At 37.8% G+C, this 23,385-nt stretch overlaps 1 protein-coding gene across 1 annotated transcript in view; it reads left to right on the forward strand.

Annotated features, from left to right (window-relative positions):
- Vta1 (vesicle trafficking 1) overlaps window positions 1-19,901 on the forward strand; it is a 128,305-nt gene extending 108,404 nt beyond the window's left edge. Inside the window, exon 5 of the mRNA XM_081759550.1 lies at window positions 10,835-19,901. Within this exon, the coding sequence (XP_081615676.1) occupies window positions 10,835-10,983 (149 nt within the window). The 3' untranslated portion in view covers window positions 10,984-19,901. The remainder of the gene's footprint in view (window positions 1-10,834) is intronic.
- The last annotated feature ends 3,484 nt before the right edge of the window (window positions 19,902-23,385 follow it).

A 23,385-nucleotide genomic window follows, 5' to 3' on the forward strand; every position in this document is an offset into this window, starting at 1 on the left:
AGAACGTCTTGCAGACTTTAAAACCTTTCAGCTGACGCTGCAACGTACACACTTCAGACGCAGTTTAAAAGCAAATACGAACACAAGAACATTTTGCCGCATCGCTTAAGCACAAGTTTAACAGTGCAATGAGCAATGTGTGTAAACAACCTTAGGGAACTCTCTTTGACTGTGTGATTGAGCTCCGTTAAATGATTCTCTCATTACTGATGCACTGTCATAGCCTTGGCCTAGTAAATAAGCTAATTCAACACCTAGTTGAAGTAGATTACTCTTAATTGTTGAAGCAATAGGTGATCCTTTTACATCATATACAGGAACAAATTTAAGAAAATCTTCATTAAGTCTTACAATGTCTTTGTCAATATAACGAACAAGCAGAGATAATTGTTCAATACGACTAATATCACTTGTTTCATCTGCCAATACACTGAAATATGTGGCACTCTTTAATCGTTGTACTATTTCATATTGGATACGTTCATAGTTTATTTTGTATTGTTGGACTTACGTACATAGCATTTGCACCGGAATTGTCTATATGATCAGTTAGAAGAGAATCGCTACTTCTTGAACGGTAACGCAATAAGGCGCAGAAAAATTTCCGTCTTTGTAAAGAGGATCCTCCAGCGTCAAACGTCCTGAATCCCTGTGCTTATGAAGTGCTTCCCTGTCTTCTGCATAATATTAAAGTCTCCACAATAGTTGTTAAAATAGCTTTGTTCTTGGTATCACTTGCATCTTTACCTTACATTTGTTGCACAACGTCCCTTTGCTTTCCGTCGAAAATTTTCAGCAAATCTTGAGCTGACGTTTATGAATGTTCGTGATACTTCGTTCTAGCATGTTCGTCAAAACTTCCGATTTCGTCTTTCCGTTTGTTGAAAGGTTTCTTTATTAAACTTCGTGGTGTTTCATGAGAGTCACTTCCTACACTCCCTTTGCAAAATAAAGAACAGTATTTGCAAAAAGCGTTATTAGGTGTATTTGAATATGTCAATTAAGAATACCGCTGAAACCAATTGGCTTGAAAAGTTCTGTTTTAGACCCTAATATTTGAATATTTCATTTATGTGAAGTAGAAGGTTCTATGTTCTTCATAATAGCGTTTCCTTCTTTACGTCTGTAATATTTGATTTTCCAATGAAAAGGTCAATTGTCACTTGGAGCGTACACGTCGTCCTCGTTTTTTTTTTTTTTCTTTCTTCTTTTTCTCAGTATGACCAAAGGGTTCTTAAATTTGTGATATGGTGGTCGCACTACTCTCTCCGCTCTGCAAAGAAATAGTGTGATGCCCAAATCAATTGCTTGTAGCTATAACATTTGTGTATAGAATAATATAATTTATAAATTTCTAAGAAAGACATCGAGAAAAAGCTGCAACTGTTCCATTCAGTACGTATCAATCGAAAAATTTCTTGGACATGGGCAGGGAGTATGTAGATGTATTTCATTCGTAACTTTGCTCTCTAGTTTTTAAAGCCAACACCCAAGCTTTCAGTGAAAAAGAGAGATTCCATTTCCCCCATGTGTCCATACTTCCACTTTCCCGAACAATTGCGTATATTTTCATGAATTTTTTTAAAGTATCATATTAAACCAAATGGTGATGAACGCATTCACCATAATCTTAGTGTTTCAGAATTATAGGAGTCGAAAATCGAGGGGACCGTAGTCCCCCAGACCCTCAACTAATTTGACCCATCTTTGCAAAGGACCAACATTTAAAGTACCAATGACATTTATTTGCAAAGTTTAGTGTAATTCGGTTAAGAAATGCAGTTGACTGCGTACATTAAGTATAAGATTGAAGGGGCGGGGACATAGGCACCCAACTGGAACTGATTTGGCCCATCTTCGAAAGGAACATTTGATGCCTAATATTCGTGTGCAAAGTTTCGTGTGATTCGGTTAAGAAATGCGGCCACAATCATGAGCTAAAAATGCGTTATAAATACACGTGCAGACTAAATACATAAACAACGATCTGTGACCCATCTAAATAGATAAATCTACCTAATGTATGATCAGAACGAGAGAATCATATGTATGGATCAGCGGGTCTGCAGTCACTTGGGTCACTTGGGTGATTGATGATGCAGATAACTCCGCCAGTCCCGGTGACCCGTACTGTCAGTGGCGCACATACGCTTCGTGTGCAGATTTCTCGTGAGAACGGTTTTTTTTTCTTTTCTTTCTATAATAAATGAAAACTAATTTATATAAAACATGGATACGACTTTTTTAATTATTAACATGCCTTGAATTTGAATTTTTAATTTTTTGAGTCTTCTGGTAGTGGATGTGATCAAACACGATCTTAGAGCTATATAGTATATCGATCAAAAAAATAAGAGGTGCAAAAACTTCAGCCAAGTTCGTCAGCCGTAAGAAATGGCAAGATGGAGGATGGATGAGCCAAGTTACTTGGCGACAGCATATAAAAGAAACATTGGAAATATCAGTGAGGATAGTTAACTATCGATATTTTTAAAGAGTTACTCCAACGGAGTTTAAACCTGGAACCGTTTGCACAAAAGTGAATATCAATACCAATAATGATAATAATAATAATAATAATAATAAGGGTGGCCTGTAGCTCAGTCGGTAGGGTGGCCGACTGCCACCCCAGCGACCCAGGTTCGATTCCTAGTGGGAATACAAGAAACTTTTCACCTCAGGCCGTAAATCTCACACGGGAGGGTCCCACAAATTGTCGCTAAAATCTGATTGTCACATAGCACATCTGATAGAGCATCATGAGAAATGAACATGAGCAAAATTTAGGTGGGACCAGAAGGATAGGAGCTAGGGGGAGGATATCCAAAGAATTATATCATAGAATTATGTACGTTTAAAGTATATATCTTGAACACCGTTAGAGCAATCAAAACAAAGGTTGCACAATATAATGCAACACTGTTTATGGTTTTCGATAGGGCAGTGTTGCCATATCGAAAACCATAAACAGTGTTGCCATAGGTGAAGCAGTGTTGTCAACTCAGCATGAAAATATTTTACTATAAATAGCACCATATACAAGCGTGCACAGATTTAAAATGCACTATTATCACTAAACATAACAGTGAAGTGTAGTAGTACAGTGTTGCACGCTGTTGGAGTTACATGTGCTGAAAATGTAACAGTGGAGAAGTCTGATATGTGGGAACAAAGGGTAATAAAAGAATGCATTAGAAAACTGTGAAGATTTTGCAATATACTTCTGTAGTCCCGATGAATAAACAGACAACTCGCAAAAACTAAATGATACACGCGAGGAAAGAAATACGTGTTTTCTAATTCCGTAAACTGGTTCTCCAGGTTATCTTATCAGTATTTGGAAGAGTACTTTCTTCGTTTGGTCTCTCGTGCTAAGTAACATATTCTTTTACTTCCTCTCCTACATACCATATAATTATGTTTGTACACCGTAATATTACCATATTCAAATTTGAAATATAATTAGTTTGTTACTACCTCATTTCGTTTTTAGTCGGACCGGATAGCGGTGTGGTCTAAAAGGCTAGGTAACCGACATATTAGGTATCGCGTGTTCGAATCCCGCCTCGGACATGTTTTTGTTACATTTCATTGTTATCTTTCTCTTTCATGGTGATTCGAATCCCACTTTGCACTCCTATATAGCTTCGAAGCTGACACAGGACGTAAAAATGGCATCACTCAATTTCGTTTTTCAAATGCATCAATATTTTATGACACTGCTGACATTTCGCTATGTTATACTATCTGTGTTATGCACTTCAACTAAATTCATAGTATGAGACCCAGATTCCTTTATTACCACCTGTTGCCACATATCAGACCTCTCCATTGTACACTTTCAGCACATGTAGCTCCAATAGTGTGTAACACTGTACCACTACACTTCGCTGTTACGTTTAGTGATAATAGTGCATTTTAAATCTGTGCACGCTTGTATATGGTGCTATTTATAATAAAATATTTTTATGCTGAGTTGGCAACACTGCTTCACCTATGGCAACACTGTTTATGGTTTTCGATAGGGCATTTTGTTCTCATTATATTGTGCAATTTTTGTTTTGATTGCTGTAACGGTTTTCAAGATATATACTTTAAACGTACATAATTCCATGATAAAATTCTTTAGATATTAAAATTTTGAAGCCCTCTAGCTCCTATCCTTCTGGTCCATAGCACCTCAAATTTTGCTCATGTTCATTTCTCATGATGCTCTATCAGATGTGCTATGTGCCAATCAGATTTTAGCGACAACTTGTGGGACCCTCCCGTGTCAGAGGTTGCTCAGCCTCTGAATATAAGTACCAGGTGTCAAACTGGTCAAGAAGGCTGCATAAAGCGGCTGGAATTTGCGATGCGCTGGTCACGTGCCCTCGTAAAAATCCGCGTAGCAGACTGGCCCTTTCGGGTTGTACGCCAGAAGGTTTAGTTTTAATAATAATTATCTTTCCCTGAAGTGCTGGCTTCTTTAAATATTTCTTCTTGATTTCTGTTTTTACACATTTTCTTCGCCAAAATTAACACCACTAGTGTTTTTTTTTTTTTTTTCGTTCTAGCCACTTTTCTAAACCGTTTTTCGAGTCTCTGATAATTAATATCTTATTGAGATTTTTCTCCTTTGTTTTTAATTTCTTTGTTTGCACATTTTCCTTACCAAAATTAACACATGTTTTTTTTTTTCCCGCTTTAACCACTTTTGTAAAACGTTTTCCGACATTTTGCTATTACAAAGTAAGTTCTTAATTTCGACGCCCTAAACACGTCTAATTCAGCAGATCTTCTGAACTGCTCTAATTGATCAAAGATCAAAGATTTCTGTGACACTAGTTACACACTACAAGTCTTCAGTATTGTTTTCGCCTCAAATGTTTTTCATCTGAATGAAACCAAAACGACAAAGGAAAATTTTTATTATTACCCCTCCTTTCTTCGTTTTTTGTCTTGTAGGTTAAGGAAACTAGTTGCTGAACATTTATCGAAATCAATTCATCGCCGCTTTTTTTATGCCAATTGCGGCTATAAGTGAGTGGTATTAAACCGAGGTTTCCTGATGTACTTAATTCTGTTGGGAATGGCGGTGAATGATTCAAAATAGACGATGACAGGTCACGTGTTTTGTTATTTTTGTCGAGGTCAGTGACTTCTTGGGCTCAAATATGTCCATTCCCTCTTTTCCCTTGAAGTAAGGTATAGATTAATTTTTTTGGAACCTCCTCTTATGATTAGAAAGGAACTGATTCCTTTCAGTATTACATGGCTCAGTCTGCAAATTTTGGCTTTGGATCAAAGAAGACACATGAAAACTGTGGTCATTGCTATGTCAAATAGTAGAACAATAACTTCAAGGTTACCATATGCATATAGGCCCTCCTCACTCTTTCTTTTCTTCCCTTTCAACAGCATAGATTCTTGGGAAACTGGACTTCCACATCCCCCAAAGTGTAAATATTTTTATGGAATAAAGGCGATGTTGACGAAGACAGTTTGTCTAGAAACTGTCTAGTGATATATTTTGTTTTGAAATATAGTACATGAAAGGCAATTGTTTCCGTTTCAAGAAAAAATTACAAACATGAAAGTACCAAAGTATTTTGTCAGCACTCCTTGAAGGGAAGGGTGTCGTTCCCTTCCCCACGCCACTGAGCTTACCGATTTTAACACTCCATTGTCATAGGTATTATGCCATTTTTGTCAGGTTACTTACCGCAACTGAGAAGCTTCCGTCCTCCACGGTCTTCCGCTAACCTCTTCGTCTTCACATACGATTTTTCTGTTTTGAAATCGTCCATTAATTGTAGTTCATTCACACTCTCCTTATTTTTCCTGCCACCATACCCTCTAGCGCGTCTCTCACGATACAGTTCCTTCTTAACCAATGTCTCAACCAATTTCCCTTCCTCTTCTTAATAATATCTAAAATTATTTTTTTCTCCCCCACCATTTCTGACACCTTCTCGTTCATTTTTCGCTCTACCCAGCCAATTCTCTTCATTCTTCTCCACACCCATATTTCGAAAGCTTCCAGTCGTTTTTCATCATTTTTACGTAATGTCATGTTTCTGCCCCATACTTCACACGAAGCATTTTATGAGTCTTTTTCTCAACTCTATTCAAGGCCCCACAAAATTGCCTTTTCTTTCTCGTAAAGGCTTCTTTCGCCATTCCTATCTTGGCTTTTGTTTCACGTTTGCACTTCATATCATCACTAATATTACTACTCAGGTATCAAAAACTAGTCACCTGTTCTATTTTCTTCCATCCTACTTCTATATTTGACACCGACCACTTCGTTCCAATAACCATGGCTTTGGTCTTTCTAACATCTTATTCATTTTCTTTCCAGATTCCGCAACAAGCGCCATATCATCTGCAAACAGTATACACCTGATCATTCTACCTGTCACCAAAATGCTATCTTCTTCTATGCTCTTCTAGATAGATATTAAATAAGGTTGGCGAGAGACAGCATCCCTGTCGAACTATCTTCCTAATTGCACTCTCCTCTTTCATTTCCTCCCGTATTCTAGCACTTACTTGTTGGTTCATATATATAAGTTTCTTATGAGTTTTTTTTTTTTTTATGAGTTTTCGAATTTTCCATTCCAACTCAAGCTTCTTTAGAATTCCCAACAACAATTCCCAATTCACACTGTCAAAAGTCCTTTCTAGATCAATAAATACAACATCTATTTTACTTTTTCTATAAACCTTTTACCGATCACGCTTAATAATCCAACTGCATCTCTTGTACCCTTATCTCTCCTAAACCCGAATTGTTCCTCCTCAGCTTTTTCATTTGTTCTTCTATACAACCTTCCGTTCAGAATTCGAAGCGAAATTTTTACTGCATGAGATATGAGACCAATTGATCTATAATCCGCACATCTCTCTGGATTCGATTTCGTAGCCATCGGTATCCTGATCACGTTCAGGAAGTCTTTTAGTCACTCTCTTGTTTCATATATTTCGGTTCCTCTTAAAATGTTTTTTTTTTCCTTAAAAATGTATCCCTGTTTCATTTATCACATAACCCCGTCCCAGTTAAAGTTTTGAACGAGATTCAAAACGACGGACAGCAAGATTGCGATCATTCACCTGACACGCACCATAAAGGTTTTTTCTTAGTCTAACGCGTCTCTACAATTACCAACTCTGACTATTTACACTCGTTTTCATTTTATAAGGGGTAGTAAGGGACTTTTGACTTGTCCTGTACTTATGTAGACTATTGATTTTTACGCGATGGATGAAGGGGGACACGTGATAGAGGGAGTACAACACTAAAGCATTATCATCAAAAATGGCGTGGCCGATCTGAACTCTTTTTGGTACAAACATAGACAAAATGGTCTCTGAAGATTTGTATATAGTCAGTTATCGCAGAATAGTTGTTCAAGATGCACTAGTCCAGGAATATAACGCTGTGAGTAGATCCTTGGGATTCAAATCCTCCTCCCGCTAAACCTCGGCTTTTCTGTAAATTTAGTCTAATTTTAAAGGTGATTGTACAAATTTTAATACAGGGCAAGTCAAAATGATGGACACGATTTCAGAAATTTATTCTGTGACATATAATAGGCATATGTTATTATGAGGCATGTAGTAAGAAAGGTAAACTGTCAAAGTTTTCTTCAAACATATCACAAGTGTTCAATATGAGCTCCTCGCCTAACATGGTATACATGAAACCGATAGTCTTATCTCCTGCCAAACCTTTTGTAGCATGTTGCGGTCAATACGAGGGTCACTACGAAAGTTTTGGGATGTGAAATAACTTACATACTTAAAATCAATTTAACACTTACATTTTCTCAAAGTATTCACCATTACACTGTACAAACTTTTGCATCCTCGAAAACCACTTTTGGAAGCAGTGTTGCCAGTCTTTTTCTTCAAGTGTTGAAAGTTCATTCTCGTAAGCCACTACAACTTCTTCAGGGCTGCAAAATCTCTTCCCACGCATGCGATCTTTGATCCTGGGGAACAGAAAAAAATCACACGGGGCCAGGTCAGGGTTATACGGCGGATGAGTCATAAGTTTGACCTCCGTAGATTCTAAAAACTGAATTGTGATGTTGGCCGTGTGTGTGTGGATGCGTTGTGATGATGAAGCAGGATCCCACGCAATCCAGTTCTTGGACGCCGTTCCCGAAACTTCTTTAACACTTTTGTTAGGCAAACAGTGGTGTACCACTGAGCAGCAATAGTCCTTTGTTCTTCAAGTGGAACAGTTGCAACATGGCCAGATTTGGAGAAGAAAGTTGCGACCATCTTCGTCCCCACACTTCGCGGTCGCTTCACTTTCGTGGGTGGATTTTCGTCTGGAAAGATCCAAACTGTAGACTGGAGTTTATTTTCAGAATCAAATTGATAGATCCAAGTCTCATCACCAGTAAGAATGTCAGAGACGCGTCGAGAATTGCCTCCATCAAATCTTGCAAGCATTTCTTCACACTATTCCACACGCATGCGCTTCTGCTGTTCAGTCAAAGTGCGAGGCACCCAACGAGATGAAACCTTCCTGAACCGAAGATGATCATGAAGAATTTTTGTTACTGCTGGCGATCCAATGTTCACTGTAGATTCAATGTCCTTGAAAGTTGTTCGAGGATTTTCTCGAATCATTTGTTCCACAGCGGCAATGTTTTCATCTGACACAGCTGTTGCCGGACGTCCAGCTCTCTCTTCATCTTTAAGCGATGTCCGGCCTCTTCTGAATTCACCAAACAACCGAAAAATTGTAGCACGGGAAGGAGCAAGGTCCCCAAATGCCCCCTGGTCCCCAAACGGTCAAGGCTTTGTGTCTCATTCAAACCACTTTTGAAATCCTAAAGGATCATTGCCCGAAAATGTTCCCTTTCGAGCTCCATTCTAGACAGCCGAATACTGCTCACATCAACAAACAAGTGAAGGTGAAACGGCCACGCCAAGAGGCGAGGCGAGTTGAAACTTGCTTCGTTTCTTCGCTCTGGATACCACTACTGAACGCAATTGTTGGAATTCAAATACTGTGCCACAACAATGCGTATCTCAAAACTTTCGTAGTGACCCTCGTATCAGTAATTCATTTCATACTCGCCGCTGACTCTTACCGGTAGAAACACTTTAAGTGTGCACTACTAATTCGCGAAAGATGGTCCCGAAGTTCACTTACCAAAGCCTGCTTTCTCTTTGTTGGTTGTAGGAGCTTACCCAATATATTGTTGGCAACACTGGTGGAGCGATGTTTCTGGATATGTCAGGCAGAGTGTTTCTTCTGTGCTCAGTTAGACCTCGGCATTTGTTCAGTGAACGCTTGAAGAGTTTTTCTTGTGTAACACAGTGCTTTTGTTTGTTGTTACACAATAAACGTGCCATTATTTTGCTTTGTGCGTTGTTATTAATAGTGTTTTACGAATGGCTAATGCAGAGGGCCATTGCCGTATTAAGATATGCGGCAGTGTAAAAAAAATTAGCCTACTTGGGACAGCGTGTGAATTATAAGACTTGTAATTGCAAACATATGCTGACATCATCGCCACTACTAGTGGTTGTGACATGACATGGATGAAACACATGATAACTATCTTCAACCAGTGGATAAATCTTGTCGGATCGTCCGTGAAAAGGTTACTGAAATCTGAACAAAGGCATCCATACGTAGAATAACGGAAATAATAAGAACTGCTACAACGAAGACGATCAATGGAGAAATCACGCAAGCATACGAAGGTGCAAAAGATGACAGTTCCTGAGGAATTCGTATGAAATGCGGAAACCTCTCTCTCCAACATTCCAGCTTGTAAGTAGAGACTTGGACAAAAAGGCTACTTCTCACACTATCACATATCTTTACGCGGCAATCTCTCTTCTGCACTGGTAATTCGTAAAATCGTCTTAATAATAATGTACAAAACAAAATAACGGCGTGTTTATTGTTTTTCGATATACAAAACGCTCTATTGCACGGAAGTTTTCACTGTACATTGAGCAAATGTCGCAATCTAATGCAGCTCAGAGAAAACGAAACGTGGAAATCTCTCTCTCCGACATTCCAGCTTGTAAGTGTAGATACTTGGACCAAAAAGGCTACTTGTCACAGTAGCGTGTATCTTTATGCGGTAATGGCTCTTTTGCACTGGCCACTCGCCTTACATGTTTTTATCGAGAAACGCCATCTCACACCTTCGTATTCTCGTTCATTTCTGAACTTGTGATCGAGGCGTGCTGCACGACATCATTTAAAATTACGGATACTCATCAGAAAAAACAAAAGAGGTATTGCAAAGAACATAGACGAAAGAAAGAAACCGGTGGGAGATCGAAGCAAAACTTACAACTTATATCCATTTGTACGTAATGAGGCGATTTAGAAAACAGCAAATTTAGAAGGCACATACCACTTAAATAATTCTTACAGAGTTTATTTAGGCATTTGGAACACTAAAGACGAATATACACTGGATAGGCTTTTTTTAAAAAAGCATTTTTTAAAATCAGGGTTTTTGGCGATACTTCAAAGCATTTTGGGCAAATCAGGGAATTGCCCAAAAAATCTCAAATTATTTCTGTGAATCCACCAATAGCATATTTTCCGCATTGTCCATAATCGTAAAGTTTTTTGTTCTCTCTCTCTGTTCATCCTACTACATGGAATGAAAATTGCATGTAAGTATTAGTATATTCACGAACAACATGTGCTAAAAGAATCTAGAAAATTTTCGTACATTTTTAGTTAATGCTATGAATGTTATTTAACTTAATAGGAAAAGTATGAAGGTAAAATCAACATTTATAAGTCTGTAACTTAAATTTGTAATTTTTCTCAACGCTTACTGAAATATTTTTCTTTCAGGTCACACAAATTTATCCCCAGAACAAATCACTAAGGCTCAGAAGTACTGTAAATATGCCTCAAGTGCATTAAACTATGATGATGTTCAAACTGCTATTGTCAATTTACAAAAGGCATTAAAATTATTGCAGACTGGAGATGATAGTTGAATTCCCTTGATGTTGCTTTAATGCGAAACTTCTCTTTATGTTAATTCCATGATGATTTCATGTGCTTATGATAAGTTCTAGCTATTGTAATAAAATTCATAGTAAGTTATAATGATGATACAAGTATGTAGAATCATTTTGTATAAAATTTACACTCAAATAAAACTGTAACTGCATTGGATTGTCACGAGAAATGTACACTCCGCCAAATCATAAATGTACGTGTGAATTTTTAATTTTCTGAAAGCTGCACCTCAACAACAGCGCATCGAGGGAAAGAAGTAATAAACCATTCTGAGCGTAGTTCGCAGTTTGGTGTTTAAAATATTCAGCCTCTATTTTGTTAGTTAACACAGTTTACTTTCCAAGCAATGTAGTACTTTAACAAATGCAGAAAACTACTTGTTCCAAAAAAACTTTCCAAACAAAAAATCAGTGTGGATTGCTAAGAAGTTCGTTAGATATAGATTCAACTGGAGGGCAGCTCTACTAGAGGTCTCTCGATAGTCATCCGGGTGAAGTTGTTTTCTTGGTTGTGTTTGTGCTGTAAAAACCTAGTTCAAATACTGCTGAGTGATTTTCCTTTTGTCTAATTTTCTCGCTATTCTTTCTGTACAATTTCTGTATAAAATAGGGTGGATCTTTTATCTTAGTATGCCCTTGTAAATTTTAAAGTATTTGAGAGGAAACGCTGAAAGTTTGTACTATGCAAATATCTACAGGGGGACATTGTTTGACATGCTCTGCGATACTACAAGGCTAACAGTGTTGCTACTCAACATAAAGTAGTAATTTTTTAAACGCCACAACGTTAGGCTTCAAATTTACATATAAAATGACAACTTATATTAGCACTCTTGTCATACAGTATTGCAAACTAAGGACGTTATAAGATCAAAAACGTAGAAACGTAACCAAATTCTTTAAGGTTCAATAATAGTAAAAGCGAGGAGAGACGGACGGGCTCATGCACATCCAAATCCATTATTCATTCGAAACCTGTCATATCATGATAATTAGACACTAAAATACGTTGGAAGTACATCGGGCCGTCTGTCTGTAGAAGCCTGCGTTATTACTGTTGTAGAAGCCAACAAAATTAGGACGTTGACAATAAAGTAGCGTCCTTAATTTGCAACACTGAATAATATATGCAATATTGTAAGTTTTAATTTAACATGAAAATTTGAAATGTGTAATAATCTGACGTAGTGCTATTTGAAAAAAATAATATTTTGTTGGGTTTGCAACATTGTTAGCATTGTGATATCACAGTGTATGCCAAACAATATCCCGCTACCGATATTTGCATGATACAAAATTTCTGCGTTTTGTGCCCATTAGTTTAAAAGTTACAAGGGCGTACCAAGCCAAATGGCCCACCAGAGGGTGATTGACAAGTCTACAACCTAAAGAAAAAGAGAAAGCAGTGGCTATATACTCTGCAACCTTGTATGCATTCCCCCACTTGGTAAGTACAGAAAGTTGGTCCACATTTTGGAAACTATTTTGTGTACCCTACGCTAGGGCGTAAAGCTGTATTTCCACCAGTGGTTGTGCTCGATATGACGACCATGACTATAAACTATAGCCCGATACCAAAGTTTCCATTGAAGCAGGCTTCTGTTCAGAGAAATCTGACCAAGTGTGAACGAGCGACGTAAGGAAATCGCTCGTTTCGAACGCCCGAAAGCATAAAAGTCCATTTGGGAGACTTGATAGGGATGTCTGAATATGGGATAGCATGGATTTCAGTTTAACGCGCTTTTCGGGCCATGTATGCCACAGCTGTTCGAGCCGTGTAGCTGGTTGCTTTGCCTTGATTAATGAAGACTTTCGACACCTCAGCCCATATAACGACGGAATATGTTGCTGGTATAATGGCTTCAAAACGTGTTGTTGATAGTATGCTGCGTTAATTTTCACATTTCGTGTAACTCTATACAGAGGAAGTTTCTCTTTACGGAAAAAACCTGCAACCACCTTGAAGCCACGGGGAAAACTTTCGCGGCATGTGCGGACACAATTGGCACGATCCTTGGCATCCTTGGAATGATAGTAAATGGCTCGAACCCGCTTGGAGTTTGACAAATAGATCCAGTCCTCGTCTGACGTGACCACATATTTTTCATTTCTCACCCGTTAAATATCGTTCATAGAGCCGTTGGCAATGGACCCTGCGTTCCAGGATGTGTTCGGCTGTGAGTGTGTGAACACGTGGCTTATGCTTCACGTGCAGGCGTAAATCCTGGTTGATTCTCCTCTGCACAGTTGTTTTGGATCTTCTAACACTCCTGGCAATGCCTCTTCGTGGCGGCGGATCCTCCTGGGTCACCAACTTCTGCACTTGTCGAAACACATCCATTGTACGTTTGCACGGGGGTGTTGTTTTCGTGCCACCCGTTTCCTCTGCCTGTGCATTTTTGTTGCGTTTGAGTACATTGGCAATACCTTCCTTGAAAATGTTGAAACCCTTGGACGAACACTGTTTCACAATTACACTGTAGCTGTATCCGATGTCGGAAAGAGCGGTGATGTACCCTTCCCAGAATGGGGTCACTTCTGGAGGCAATTTACACTCGGAGCACTTCACTTCCTGCTACCGATTTCTCCACACAACTGGTTTGTGATTGCTCTGCTGTGCTTACTGTCTGTGCGATTCTAGCGCCCGTGGCGGACAGTCCACTTCCTTTCCATAAATGTAGACCGACCTTCTGTATTTATGACGTCACTGTGAATAACGTAGCAAGTGACGACAGCGCGCTCTACTTGAACTTAACAGGAAATTGCAAAAATGTTTTTCTGATTTTGATGGGAAAATCAAAATGGAGGAGTCATAACAATTAGTCTCGGTAGTTTATGTGATTTTGAATCTGAAGATGGAAAAAAAAAAAGACATTAGCCAAGTAAACTATTATTATTTAAATTTAAATTTACACATGAAACTAGAAATACTGCCGGAGTGAATTGCTGCTTTATCATTCACTGTTGAGCTAGATTAAATGACTGTAGTTCTATTTATAAAAATGAAGTTTTAGTTTTACGTCCCAAGTTTGTGCCCTGTAGGCTGAAGAGACAGGTGATTGATGAAAGGGAATCGTAACTACTGTGGTGGGGTCTCATACTAGGGTGCAGCGTTTTACCACTTTTTTTTCGGGACGAAATGTAATACCTGGCAAAAGTGGCCCACCCACATGTACATTACAGGTATAGATTTTTTTTTCAAATCAGATAATATCTTCTGTGAGAACTATTGCCTCAAACTTCCAAAATTTCACTGAAAATTACAAAAAATACCAAAATTGTTCATTATTTTTAGTTATGTTAAAGTAAACATTTTTTGGTTAAATACATATCAGTTGCTTAGAAAACTGACATTCAAGTATAAAAATGCCAGTTATGTGCCCTTGGGGGCGACAGGGATGACTCCTCTGGGGCCAGAAAAGGGGGCAAATTCAGTACATTTAAGCGGTTTTGCAGGTTCTCGCTCACCTGGTCATAAAGCCTGTCCAAGCGTCCCAGAGTCTACCACGCGGAGGTGGCTGCACCTAGGGCTCCTGCGCCAGCCCTATCCAACCAACTAACCATACATAGGGACTGATGAACTAATCCAATTCGTCCCTGTCAGTAAAAATTGTCACAAATTGGGACTTTGATTGAAATTTAGACACAGCTTGCCTAGAAAGTAATGCTAACCTGATGATCCTGTCCCTAGCATCACTACCACATACTCGAGAGGCTGCTTCAGTGACTAATTTCACTATCTGTTCTACTGCCATCGTGTGGCATGGATAGACGGTGGAGGACTATTCTGGCACAGTGTTGTTAGAAAGAGAAAGTTTGTCCATGAGCTATTTGTTTGATACCGTCCTTAGAACTGGTGGTACAGTTATTGAAACATCAGTGCTTTCCCAAAAGATCATTTCAGTGTAATCTTTCGCCTCAAAATTCAGTCTGGGAATGATGTTATATCTAATAGTGTTATGAAGATTTTCTGCTTCGTGTTTTCGAGCACTAAGAATCTTATGTAAATCATCTTGTCGGACAGCAAGTGGACCATGTCATCATGGCGCAAAGAACATTCTCTGGGAGTGCGAGAAATACATTCGTCTGAATGGATGAACGGATTACAGCCTAGTATTCATTTGGTAAGTATCCACACCTATGAATGGTCTCAAAGACGTGACGAGGACCATTAGCAATGGAAGACTTGAGTAAGTATCTCAGGTCTTTACTGAGTTTTCTAAGCTCTTCTGACTATGATGAGGTAAGTTACATTTTATTGGTTTGAATGACACCACTGGAAGCTTTTCACAGTCAGAAAGTTTTGAACCTATGGAACCTGTGTAACAATAGATGCTTGAATTAGCGCCAATATGCGTGAAGAGAGCTCGGAAAGGCAGTTCATTAAAATGCAAGAGACAAATAGCCTGTTAGTTCCTTTAATTTTCGACGAATACCTCCCTTCCAACCAGTGTTAGTGTTTGTTCCATCACACCCAAGAACCTCAACGTCATCAAAGCCACCTTCGATTTGGTTCATGATGTACTCGAAAATAGCCGTGATCTCGTCATGGCCAGAGCCAGACGATGGTGTCACATCACCAACGTATTGAGAGTTAAGTTCAGCCACAAGTGATAAGTGCTCTTCTCTAACGATGCCTGCGTGTGTTTTAGTATCTTCCCTTTGACCACCAAAGTATAGGCTTTTAATGGGATCATCATTTCTAGAACTTTCTTTTAAATTCCGAGCAATTGTAATTTTCGCACGCCTTATTTTGCTCCTGTCCACAATTAAAGCAGAGTTATGTTGCTAGATTGTTGAGAAGTTATAATTCCAGCCTTTAAAGCTGCCTGAAGCACAGTTGATGTTATATGTGCCGCAACACTTTCGCTTACATTGTATCTCTGAGCAATCATAGCAGTTTCAGTCAAATCTAGCTTCGGTTTAGATGTTCTGTCTCTGGGTTTGGTCTCTTCCTCAGAAGATCTTTCCTCTGCTTTCTCCTCAAGGTCTGCTTCATTCTCACTGAAGTCATTTTTGTGATATAATAAATAATATTGAGTTTTTTAAAAAAGAAATACAGAATTTTCTGTGAAAATAGTGTTTAGCAAACTATTATTTGCAACGACCAATTCATATAAGCTGAAGGCAACTAACTAACTCACTCTATGGCCTATGGAACCCGGAGGTTCAGTGCCGCGTTCACAAAAGCTCTCCACTGACTTCTATCCTTAGCTAATTGCATCCAGTTTCTACTTTGTATTCCTATCTCTGCGAGATCCATCTTAATATTATCCTCCCATCTGCGCCTAGGTCTTCCTAATGGTCGTTTTCCTATGGGTCTACCAGTCAAGACTTTGAAAGCGTTTCTACTTTCTTCCATTCTAGCTACATGACCTGCCCACCTAAGCCTCCTAGACTTGACGACCCTAACAATGTTGGGTAAACCGTATAAACTATGTAGTTCCTCGTTATGAAGCTTCCGCCATTCCCCATTCTCGTTCCCCTTGGGTCCGAATATTCTTCTCAGGATCCTGTTCTCAAATACTTTCAGTCTATGTTCTTCCCTCAGAGTAAGCGACCATGTTTCGCAACCATACAGAACAACAGGCATGATTATCGTTTTATATATTTTAAGCTTCAAATTCCTCGACAGAATTCGCGACGACAAGAGATTTTGAACCGAGTAGTAACACGAATTCCCTGCTTTTAGTCGACATTTAATTTCTTCGTGAATATGGTTTTCGTCTGTTAATATTGATCCTAAATATTTGAAAGTATCCCCTTTATCAAAAGCATTATTTAATATTTTAACGCCTCCACAATTTACCGTATTACGGTCCCGACGCACTTCCATGTATTTAGTTTTCTCTGCATTTACTTCTAAATCCATGTCCCTGCAAGCGTTTAATAAGATCTCTGCATTTATTTCCACTGTTCTCCTATCCTCCCCTATTAAATTTACATCATCAGCATATGCCATAACCTGGTGAATGCCGTTCAACTCTAGGCCCTGGTTGCTATCTTTGATTTTCCTTATGGCGTATTCCAGCACAAAGTTAAATAATAATGGCGACAACGCATCTCCTTGTTTCAGCCCATTTTCGACGTGGAAGCTCGTGGACAAAAATTTTCCTACCCGGACTTTACTTTGGGATTCACTTAAACATATCTTAATTAATCTAATTAGCTTTCTCGGTATTCCAAGTTCTGTAAGAACGTTGTATAATGTTTCTCTCCTAACCGAGTCGTAAGCCTTTCTAAAATCAATAAATAGTTGATGTACCGGGGTATTGTATTCCCACTTCTTTTCGAGTATTTGGCGAATGGTAAATATTTGGTCGATAGTTGATCGATTTCGTCTAAATCCGCACTGATAATCTCCAATAATTTCATCTGCGTATGGGGTCAATCTTGCTAACAGAATATTTGAAAGGATTTTATAGGATGTTGACTGAAGAGAAATGCCTCGATAATTATTACAGTCAGTTTTGTCGCCTTTCTTGTGAATTGGAACAATGATTGACTCTTTCCACTCTTGTGGCAATTCTTCCTTGTTCCAGATAAGGAGAATGAGTTTGTGTATCTTGTTCCACAATTTTTCGCCTCCAGCTAAAATTAACTCAGCCGGAATTTCATCTACACCCGGAGATTTGTGTTTCTTTAATTTCTTTATAGCGGCTTCCACTTCTATTCGATTGGGTTCTGGAATATACGGTTCTGCGGTGTGTATCTCCTTTTCTCCACGCACATTAGTTTTTGGCTGCGTGTTCAGCAAATCGTGAAAGAAATCTTTCCATCTATTTAAGATGCTATCCGTATCAGTGAGAACTGTTCCGTCAGATTTCTTTAATATATAAGCACGAGGTTGATAGCCTTTCTTAAATTCGCTGATCCTCTTATACATGTAACCAAATATAGCGCTTGAGAAATGGTGCCCAATTTGAAGCGTATCCGACTCGTTCCTGATACTGACGCTGAGTTACGCAGATCGGGACAGGAGAAGGGCGTTGTAGTATTGAGAGGTGGAGGGGTGGGAGTGTCATGGTGAAAAATAACAATGCTCTGCTACCACTATGAACCACCAGTAGAAGGAAAAGGTAAGGACGAAAATAGCTGTAGAAACGCTTAATTGTACTGAATTTGCCCCCTTTGCCGGCCCCATCGGAGGCACCCCTATCCCACCGCAGGGACATATAACTGGCATTTTTAGACTCGAATGTCAGTTTTCATAGCATCTGGCATGTATAAATCCAAAAATATGTTTACTTTAACATAACTAAAAATAATGAACAATTTTGGTATTTTTTAGTAATTTTCTGTGAAATTTTGAAACTTTGAGGCAATAGTTCTCACAGAAGATATTATCTGATTTGAAAAAAAATCTATACCTGTAATGTCCATGTGGGTGGGCCACTTTTGCCAGGTATTACATTTCGTTCCGGAAAAAAAGTGGCAAAACGACCCACCCTAGTCTCATACCCCAGTTGTTTGTTGCTCTCTAAATTTCAAGGTATTGAACAAATGGTGCTGGTTTCTTTATCTACCCTCATAGTTTGATGTGAACTATCATTATTTTAATAGAAAAGTACTATGACTGTTTGCAGTGAGTTACTTGGGGTCTGATATAGTTCACCAAAGGGTAAGTGCTAGTATTTTTATATATCGTTCCCCAAATCAAAATGGATCTATGGGAAAAAGTGCATTCAGAGCTAGGACTGTCCAGAATTGTGAAAAAGCTAAATTTCAACACTCGCTTTTTCGAATTCGAGAAACTGGAGTGGAGGTCCATATCACCGTAAAGGAAGTCATATATATGCAATCCGAAAATGCATATTTCATCAAAGTGCAATATGTGCAAGAGACTCCTTACAGGGTATAATTCCCTGATAATGCTCTTAACAGAATTATCATATATACACGTACTCTGACTTCAGGGTGTATCCAAAGTAAACAAAAGGTAAACACTGACAATAGTGAACACAGAGTGCTTCGACGGAAGTCAAAAGTGTTAGGGTCCGCCAGCTCCACGATCCCTCGTGTTCGAAGTAATGCGTACTATGATATACCTAAAACAAAACATCGCAGAACGCCTTATTCCGGACACGAGGGACCATGATGCTGACGGTCTCTAACACTTCTGACTTCCCACCGAAGCATTTCGTGTCCACTGTTATCAAGGCTTACCCTTTTGCCTACTTTAAACCACCTTGAAATCCGAGCTTATCTGAAAATTCTGTTGAGAGCATATCTGAGAATTATATCCTGTGGGGAATCTCTTGCACACTTTTTGTACACTGATGAAATATGAATTTTTGGATTGTGTATGTGTAACTTCTTTTTTTACGCTGATATGGACCGCTACTCCACGGTTGCTCAAATTCGAAATAGCGTGTGTTGAAATTTAGCCTTCCGACAATTTGGACGACTCTAGCTCTGAAAGTATGCACTTTTCCTCACAGGTCCATATGAACATTTTCCCTTATTTTGATATGAGGAATCACTTCTTACAGTTTGTTGGTAGGCTTTTGCAGATATAAAAGTTGTTTTGTACATAGAACTCTCAAAACGGCACAATAAATGCCACTGACCCTAGAGAAGGCGTTAGCCCCGCGGCCAGGCCATCTTCAAGCAGAAATGAAATCGGTTGAAGTGTGTGGGTGTGTATGTGAAAGAGAGATTATGACTTATTTGAAAATGACAAAACAAGGGCTAAATATTAAGGAGATTGGCTCAGCATTGGAGTTTTTTTTAATCTCAGTATCTATTGTTTACTATAGTCAACTTAGAAACATTCACGCGCACAATTAAGATTTGGAGGAAAAATTGGAACGTTAATTTCTTAACTAATATTGCATGGTTCGCTATAACGATTATTTCTGTGTAAATAAATATTCGAGATATTTTCCTTAAAATGTTTTGTTGTGTTATTTCACCATTACTGACATTTTCTTATTGTTAGTTGAAGATGAATGTACGTATTTTCTAACAGTGTATATTTATTTATAGATACATTTTTGGTTTCCGTATTTCTTGTCCGGCTACTGCTGACTTTATGTACTTCTCACCCATTATATTTATATCATCGTTGTGACGTTATTAACTATCAAAATATTTTATTTATAGGAGCAAAGGCGCTAAGACATGCATTAGACTAAGCATCAAATTTTCTACCAGTAGGAACTGAGTAGGATGTTATTATAATGGGATTGTAATGACCCAAAATATGATGCACATACGAAATTTTACCTACGTGATTTATCATAATGTAGAATCACCATATTTTGTCAAGATGTTTTTAATAGTAGTATTACAAAATAAGTTTTTACAAAGTAACTCACCAGTTATATATTATAATGTAATTAGATGTTTGAAATAATTCAGTTTCTTCATGTAAACATATCTGAACACAAGTTTGAATTCAGCTAATCAATACGGAAATGTTACTCTTAGAACTTCAATACTTAAAACAAAATAACTTACATCAGTTTAATCGTACTGAAGATTTTAAGAATGTTAGCATCAAATTAAATACTGAATGACACCATATTTATCTTCAATGCTCATTTAACTATCTTCTTAATAATCTTCTACCTTAAGTCAAAAACCTATTTGTTTCATCAGTATTCATGGTTCTCACTGTCTTTCGCAATCCTGGAAATTGTTAAACGGTCCTGGAAGTTGATTATTTAAAACTTGGAGAAATCAATAAAGTGACAGCGGTGTAAGAAAGATAGATACAATTACAGCGAGATACATTTCGTTATTGAGTACATGTACTAAATTGTAATGTCTGCGTGATATGATGTTAATGTATGTAGAATTAAAGGGTCTTATTTTAGCACCGAAGCTGTATGAGACGTGGACCTACAATATTAGGTGGAATCGAACTACAGTAATGTAGTTTGTTCAATGCTTTGTCACCTTGAATCGAACTCGGGACCACATTCACAATCGACGCGCGCTGTTAACTCAGTAGAGAGAGTTGATGCGTGATATAGGTGACGTTCAAAGATTGACTAATCATTTGCTTTGATCATAAGATTTTGTAATTTTTTGTCTTCATTTATTTCAAGTATAGAGCTTCTTTGTTCCAGATTTTTTTTTTATAGTTATGGAATACAAATTACATTGATATGAGTAAAACAGAATCATATTTTTCGATTTCGATTAACTTATAGATTAAGATTGAAAAAAGATATAAGTAAGCCTAAAATGCACGGCAATTATCACTTCATGTATTCATGTTTGGTTCGAATCGAACATCTGATTAAAGCGAGAAACATCCGCTGAGCGATTGAGAGAATGATTGCGTGTTCGTAATTTAGAACAAAGATTCCTAAAATTGGCGTGGAGAAATAGAAGTAATTTGTCAAGACTACTTTTAAGGTAACAAATACACACACGCTGAAGGTACTAATAATAATGGGGGGTATTGTGTAATCCCGTGTCCATTTCTTGTTAAAATTGAACTAATACTTGATTTTTATTCTTTCGGTGATGCTTTGAAATTCTGACACAGTTGCCATTTTTTTCGTTAATCCGAATCCAGTATGGCGGCTATCCAAGATGGCCGCCTTCGCGAATGCACAGCGCTGTCTTTAAAAGCCTATATCTCCCTAACTAATTGACCAATCTTCATGCAACAAACACCAAACGACGTAGAAAATAATAAATTTTAAAAAATCGACACGAATTATTACTTATCGACGGAACTAATAACGTGAGAAATAATTTTATTTCAAATTTTGCACATTTTATGATGTGTTTTCTTTATATATTTTTTTAAATAACAAGTAAACGGCAAATAATTGAGAACAACGTTGTGTACCTTTTAAAAGAGAAATAAATTGTCTTTAAATTTTCATGTATATCATTCAGTTTGGTTAAGAAACAACGAAATTATAACAAATTAATATTTCCTTTTTTTGCTTGATTTTCCCACATGAATAGAGGGGGCTAAGAGTAATAAAATAACCAAAGAGCACTTTGCTGAAATCTTTCCAGCTGGATGTGTAGATATTATGACACGATGAAAGGGGAATTGAAGTGGTCCCAGTCTGACAGGTTGGCCGAATCCAATATGACGGCCATCAAAATGGCTGCCATAGCGGAAACATTGTTCTTGCTTACACCCAGTAAGCACCTATTATATTGATCCGTGAGTGATATTTCTGATGAGCGAAAATTAGTACTCTAGTTATTGCTTTTGCCTCTAACAACCGAATTCAGAGCGTGCAAGCAGATGTAAATAAATTATCCTCTATTCCTACGTCCTGCTCATTTTTTCTCTTGGCATTTAATTCAATCATGTTAAATATTGTAAAACACAATTTCATTTGCTTTAACAGACTTCATAATAATAATTCAACATATTTAATAAAAATTAAGAAGAACACTTAATGGGCGGTGAAAATAGTTTGCTCAGACAACACAAACATTTGAAAAATTATTAAACTTTCTGAACGCAAAAATACATATTTAAATTATAATTATATTTTGCTAAGATAACGCTGAAATAGAAAGTATTTTGGACAACGTTATACAGCAGCCGTTATGCGCAATATGGTAACATGCATCATCAGTAGAGAGACGATTTTGTGGTAAATAAAAATTCGCAATTTCGTTATAAAAAATACACGTAAAGCGGGATAAAATCGTGAATAAAAATTCAATGGAAGAACACTATTTTCCTTGGCAGTTACAATTAGTTAGCTTTTATTTTACCTTAATTTCCACTCATCAATCATCATGATATGAGCTTATGCATCACTACATCAAACAATATTTGAGTTTTTAAAAAATAATACTAAGCATCTTCACTAAATAAAAGTATTATTTAAAGAAAAAACACACAGAGAGAGAACATTATAGAAAAAAAAATAACTTTAGTGTTCACAGTTTACTTATGCAAACTTTTAAGCATTGTTTCAATGTTTTCTGGTGTTAAATTTGTTCTTTTGTTGGTAAGTATGACATTGTGAGAAGAGAGAGCCCTCTCCACATCAACATTCGAAACTGAGCTCCTCCGTGGCTAAGCGGTTAGCGTACGCGCCTTTGGCGTGGGAGACCCGGGTTCAATTCCCGGCGGGAGCTCATGTGGTTCGGATTCTACGTTAATCAGTAGGTCCACGTCTCATATAGCCTCGCTGCTGAAAGGGACGGTAAACTAAAATCAACATTCGAAACTGATATGTACACTCATGTCCAAAATGATTGTCGCATATCTGTAACTGACTTCTTGTAAAACATAATTTGATAATGCTTTTGTAGGATACTTTCAATACTGATACTATGTGTATTATCGGGAAATGAATATTTGTGGTAAATGTCATAGGGAAAGAATTATAAATACGAAAATTAGTATGAGTGAAACAAAATGTTGCTAAATAGACAAGA

The sequence above is a fragment of the Thermobia domestica genome, chromosome 5 (assembly GCF_964235325.1).
Source record: "Thermobia domestica chromosome 5, izTheDome1.hap1.1, whole genome shotgun sequence".
NCBI lineage: Eukaryota > Metazoa > Arthropoda > Insecta > Zygentoma > Lepismatidae > Thermobia > Thermobia domestica.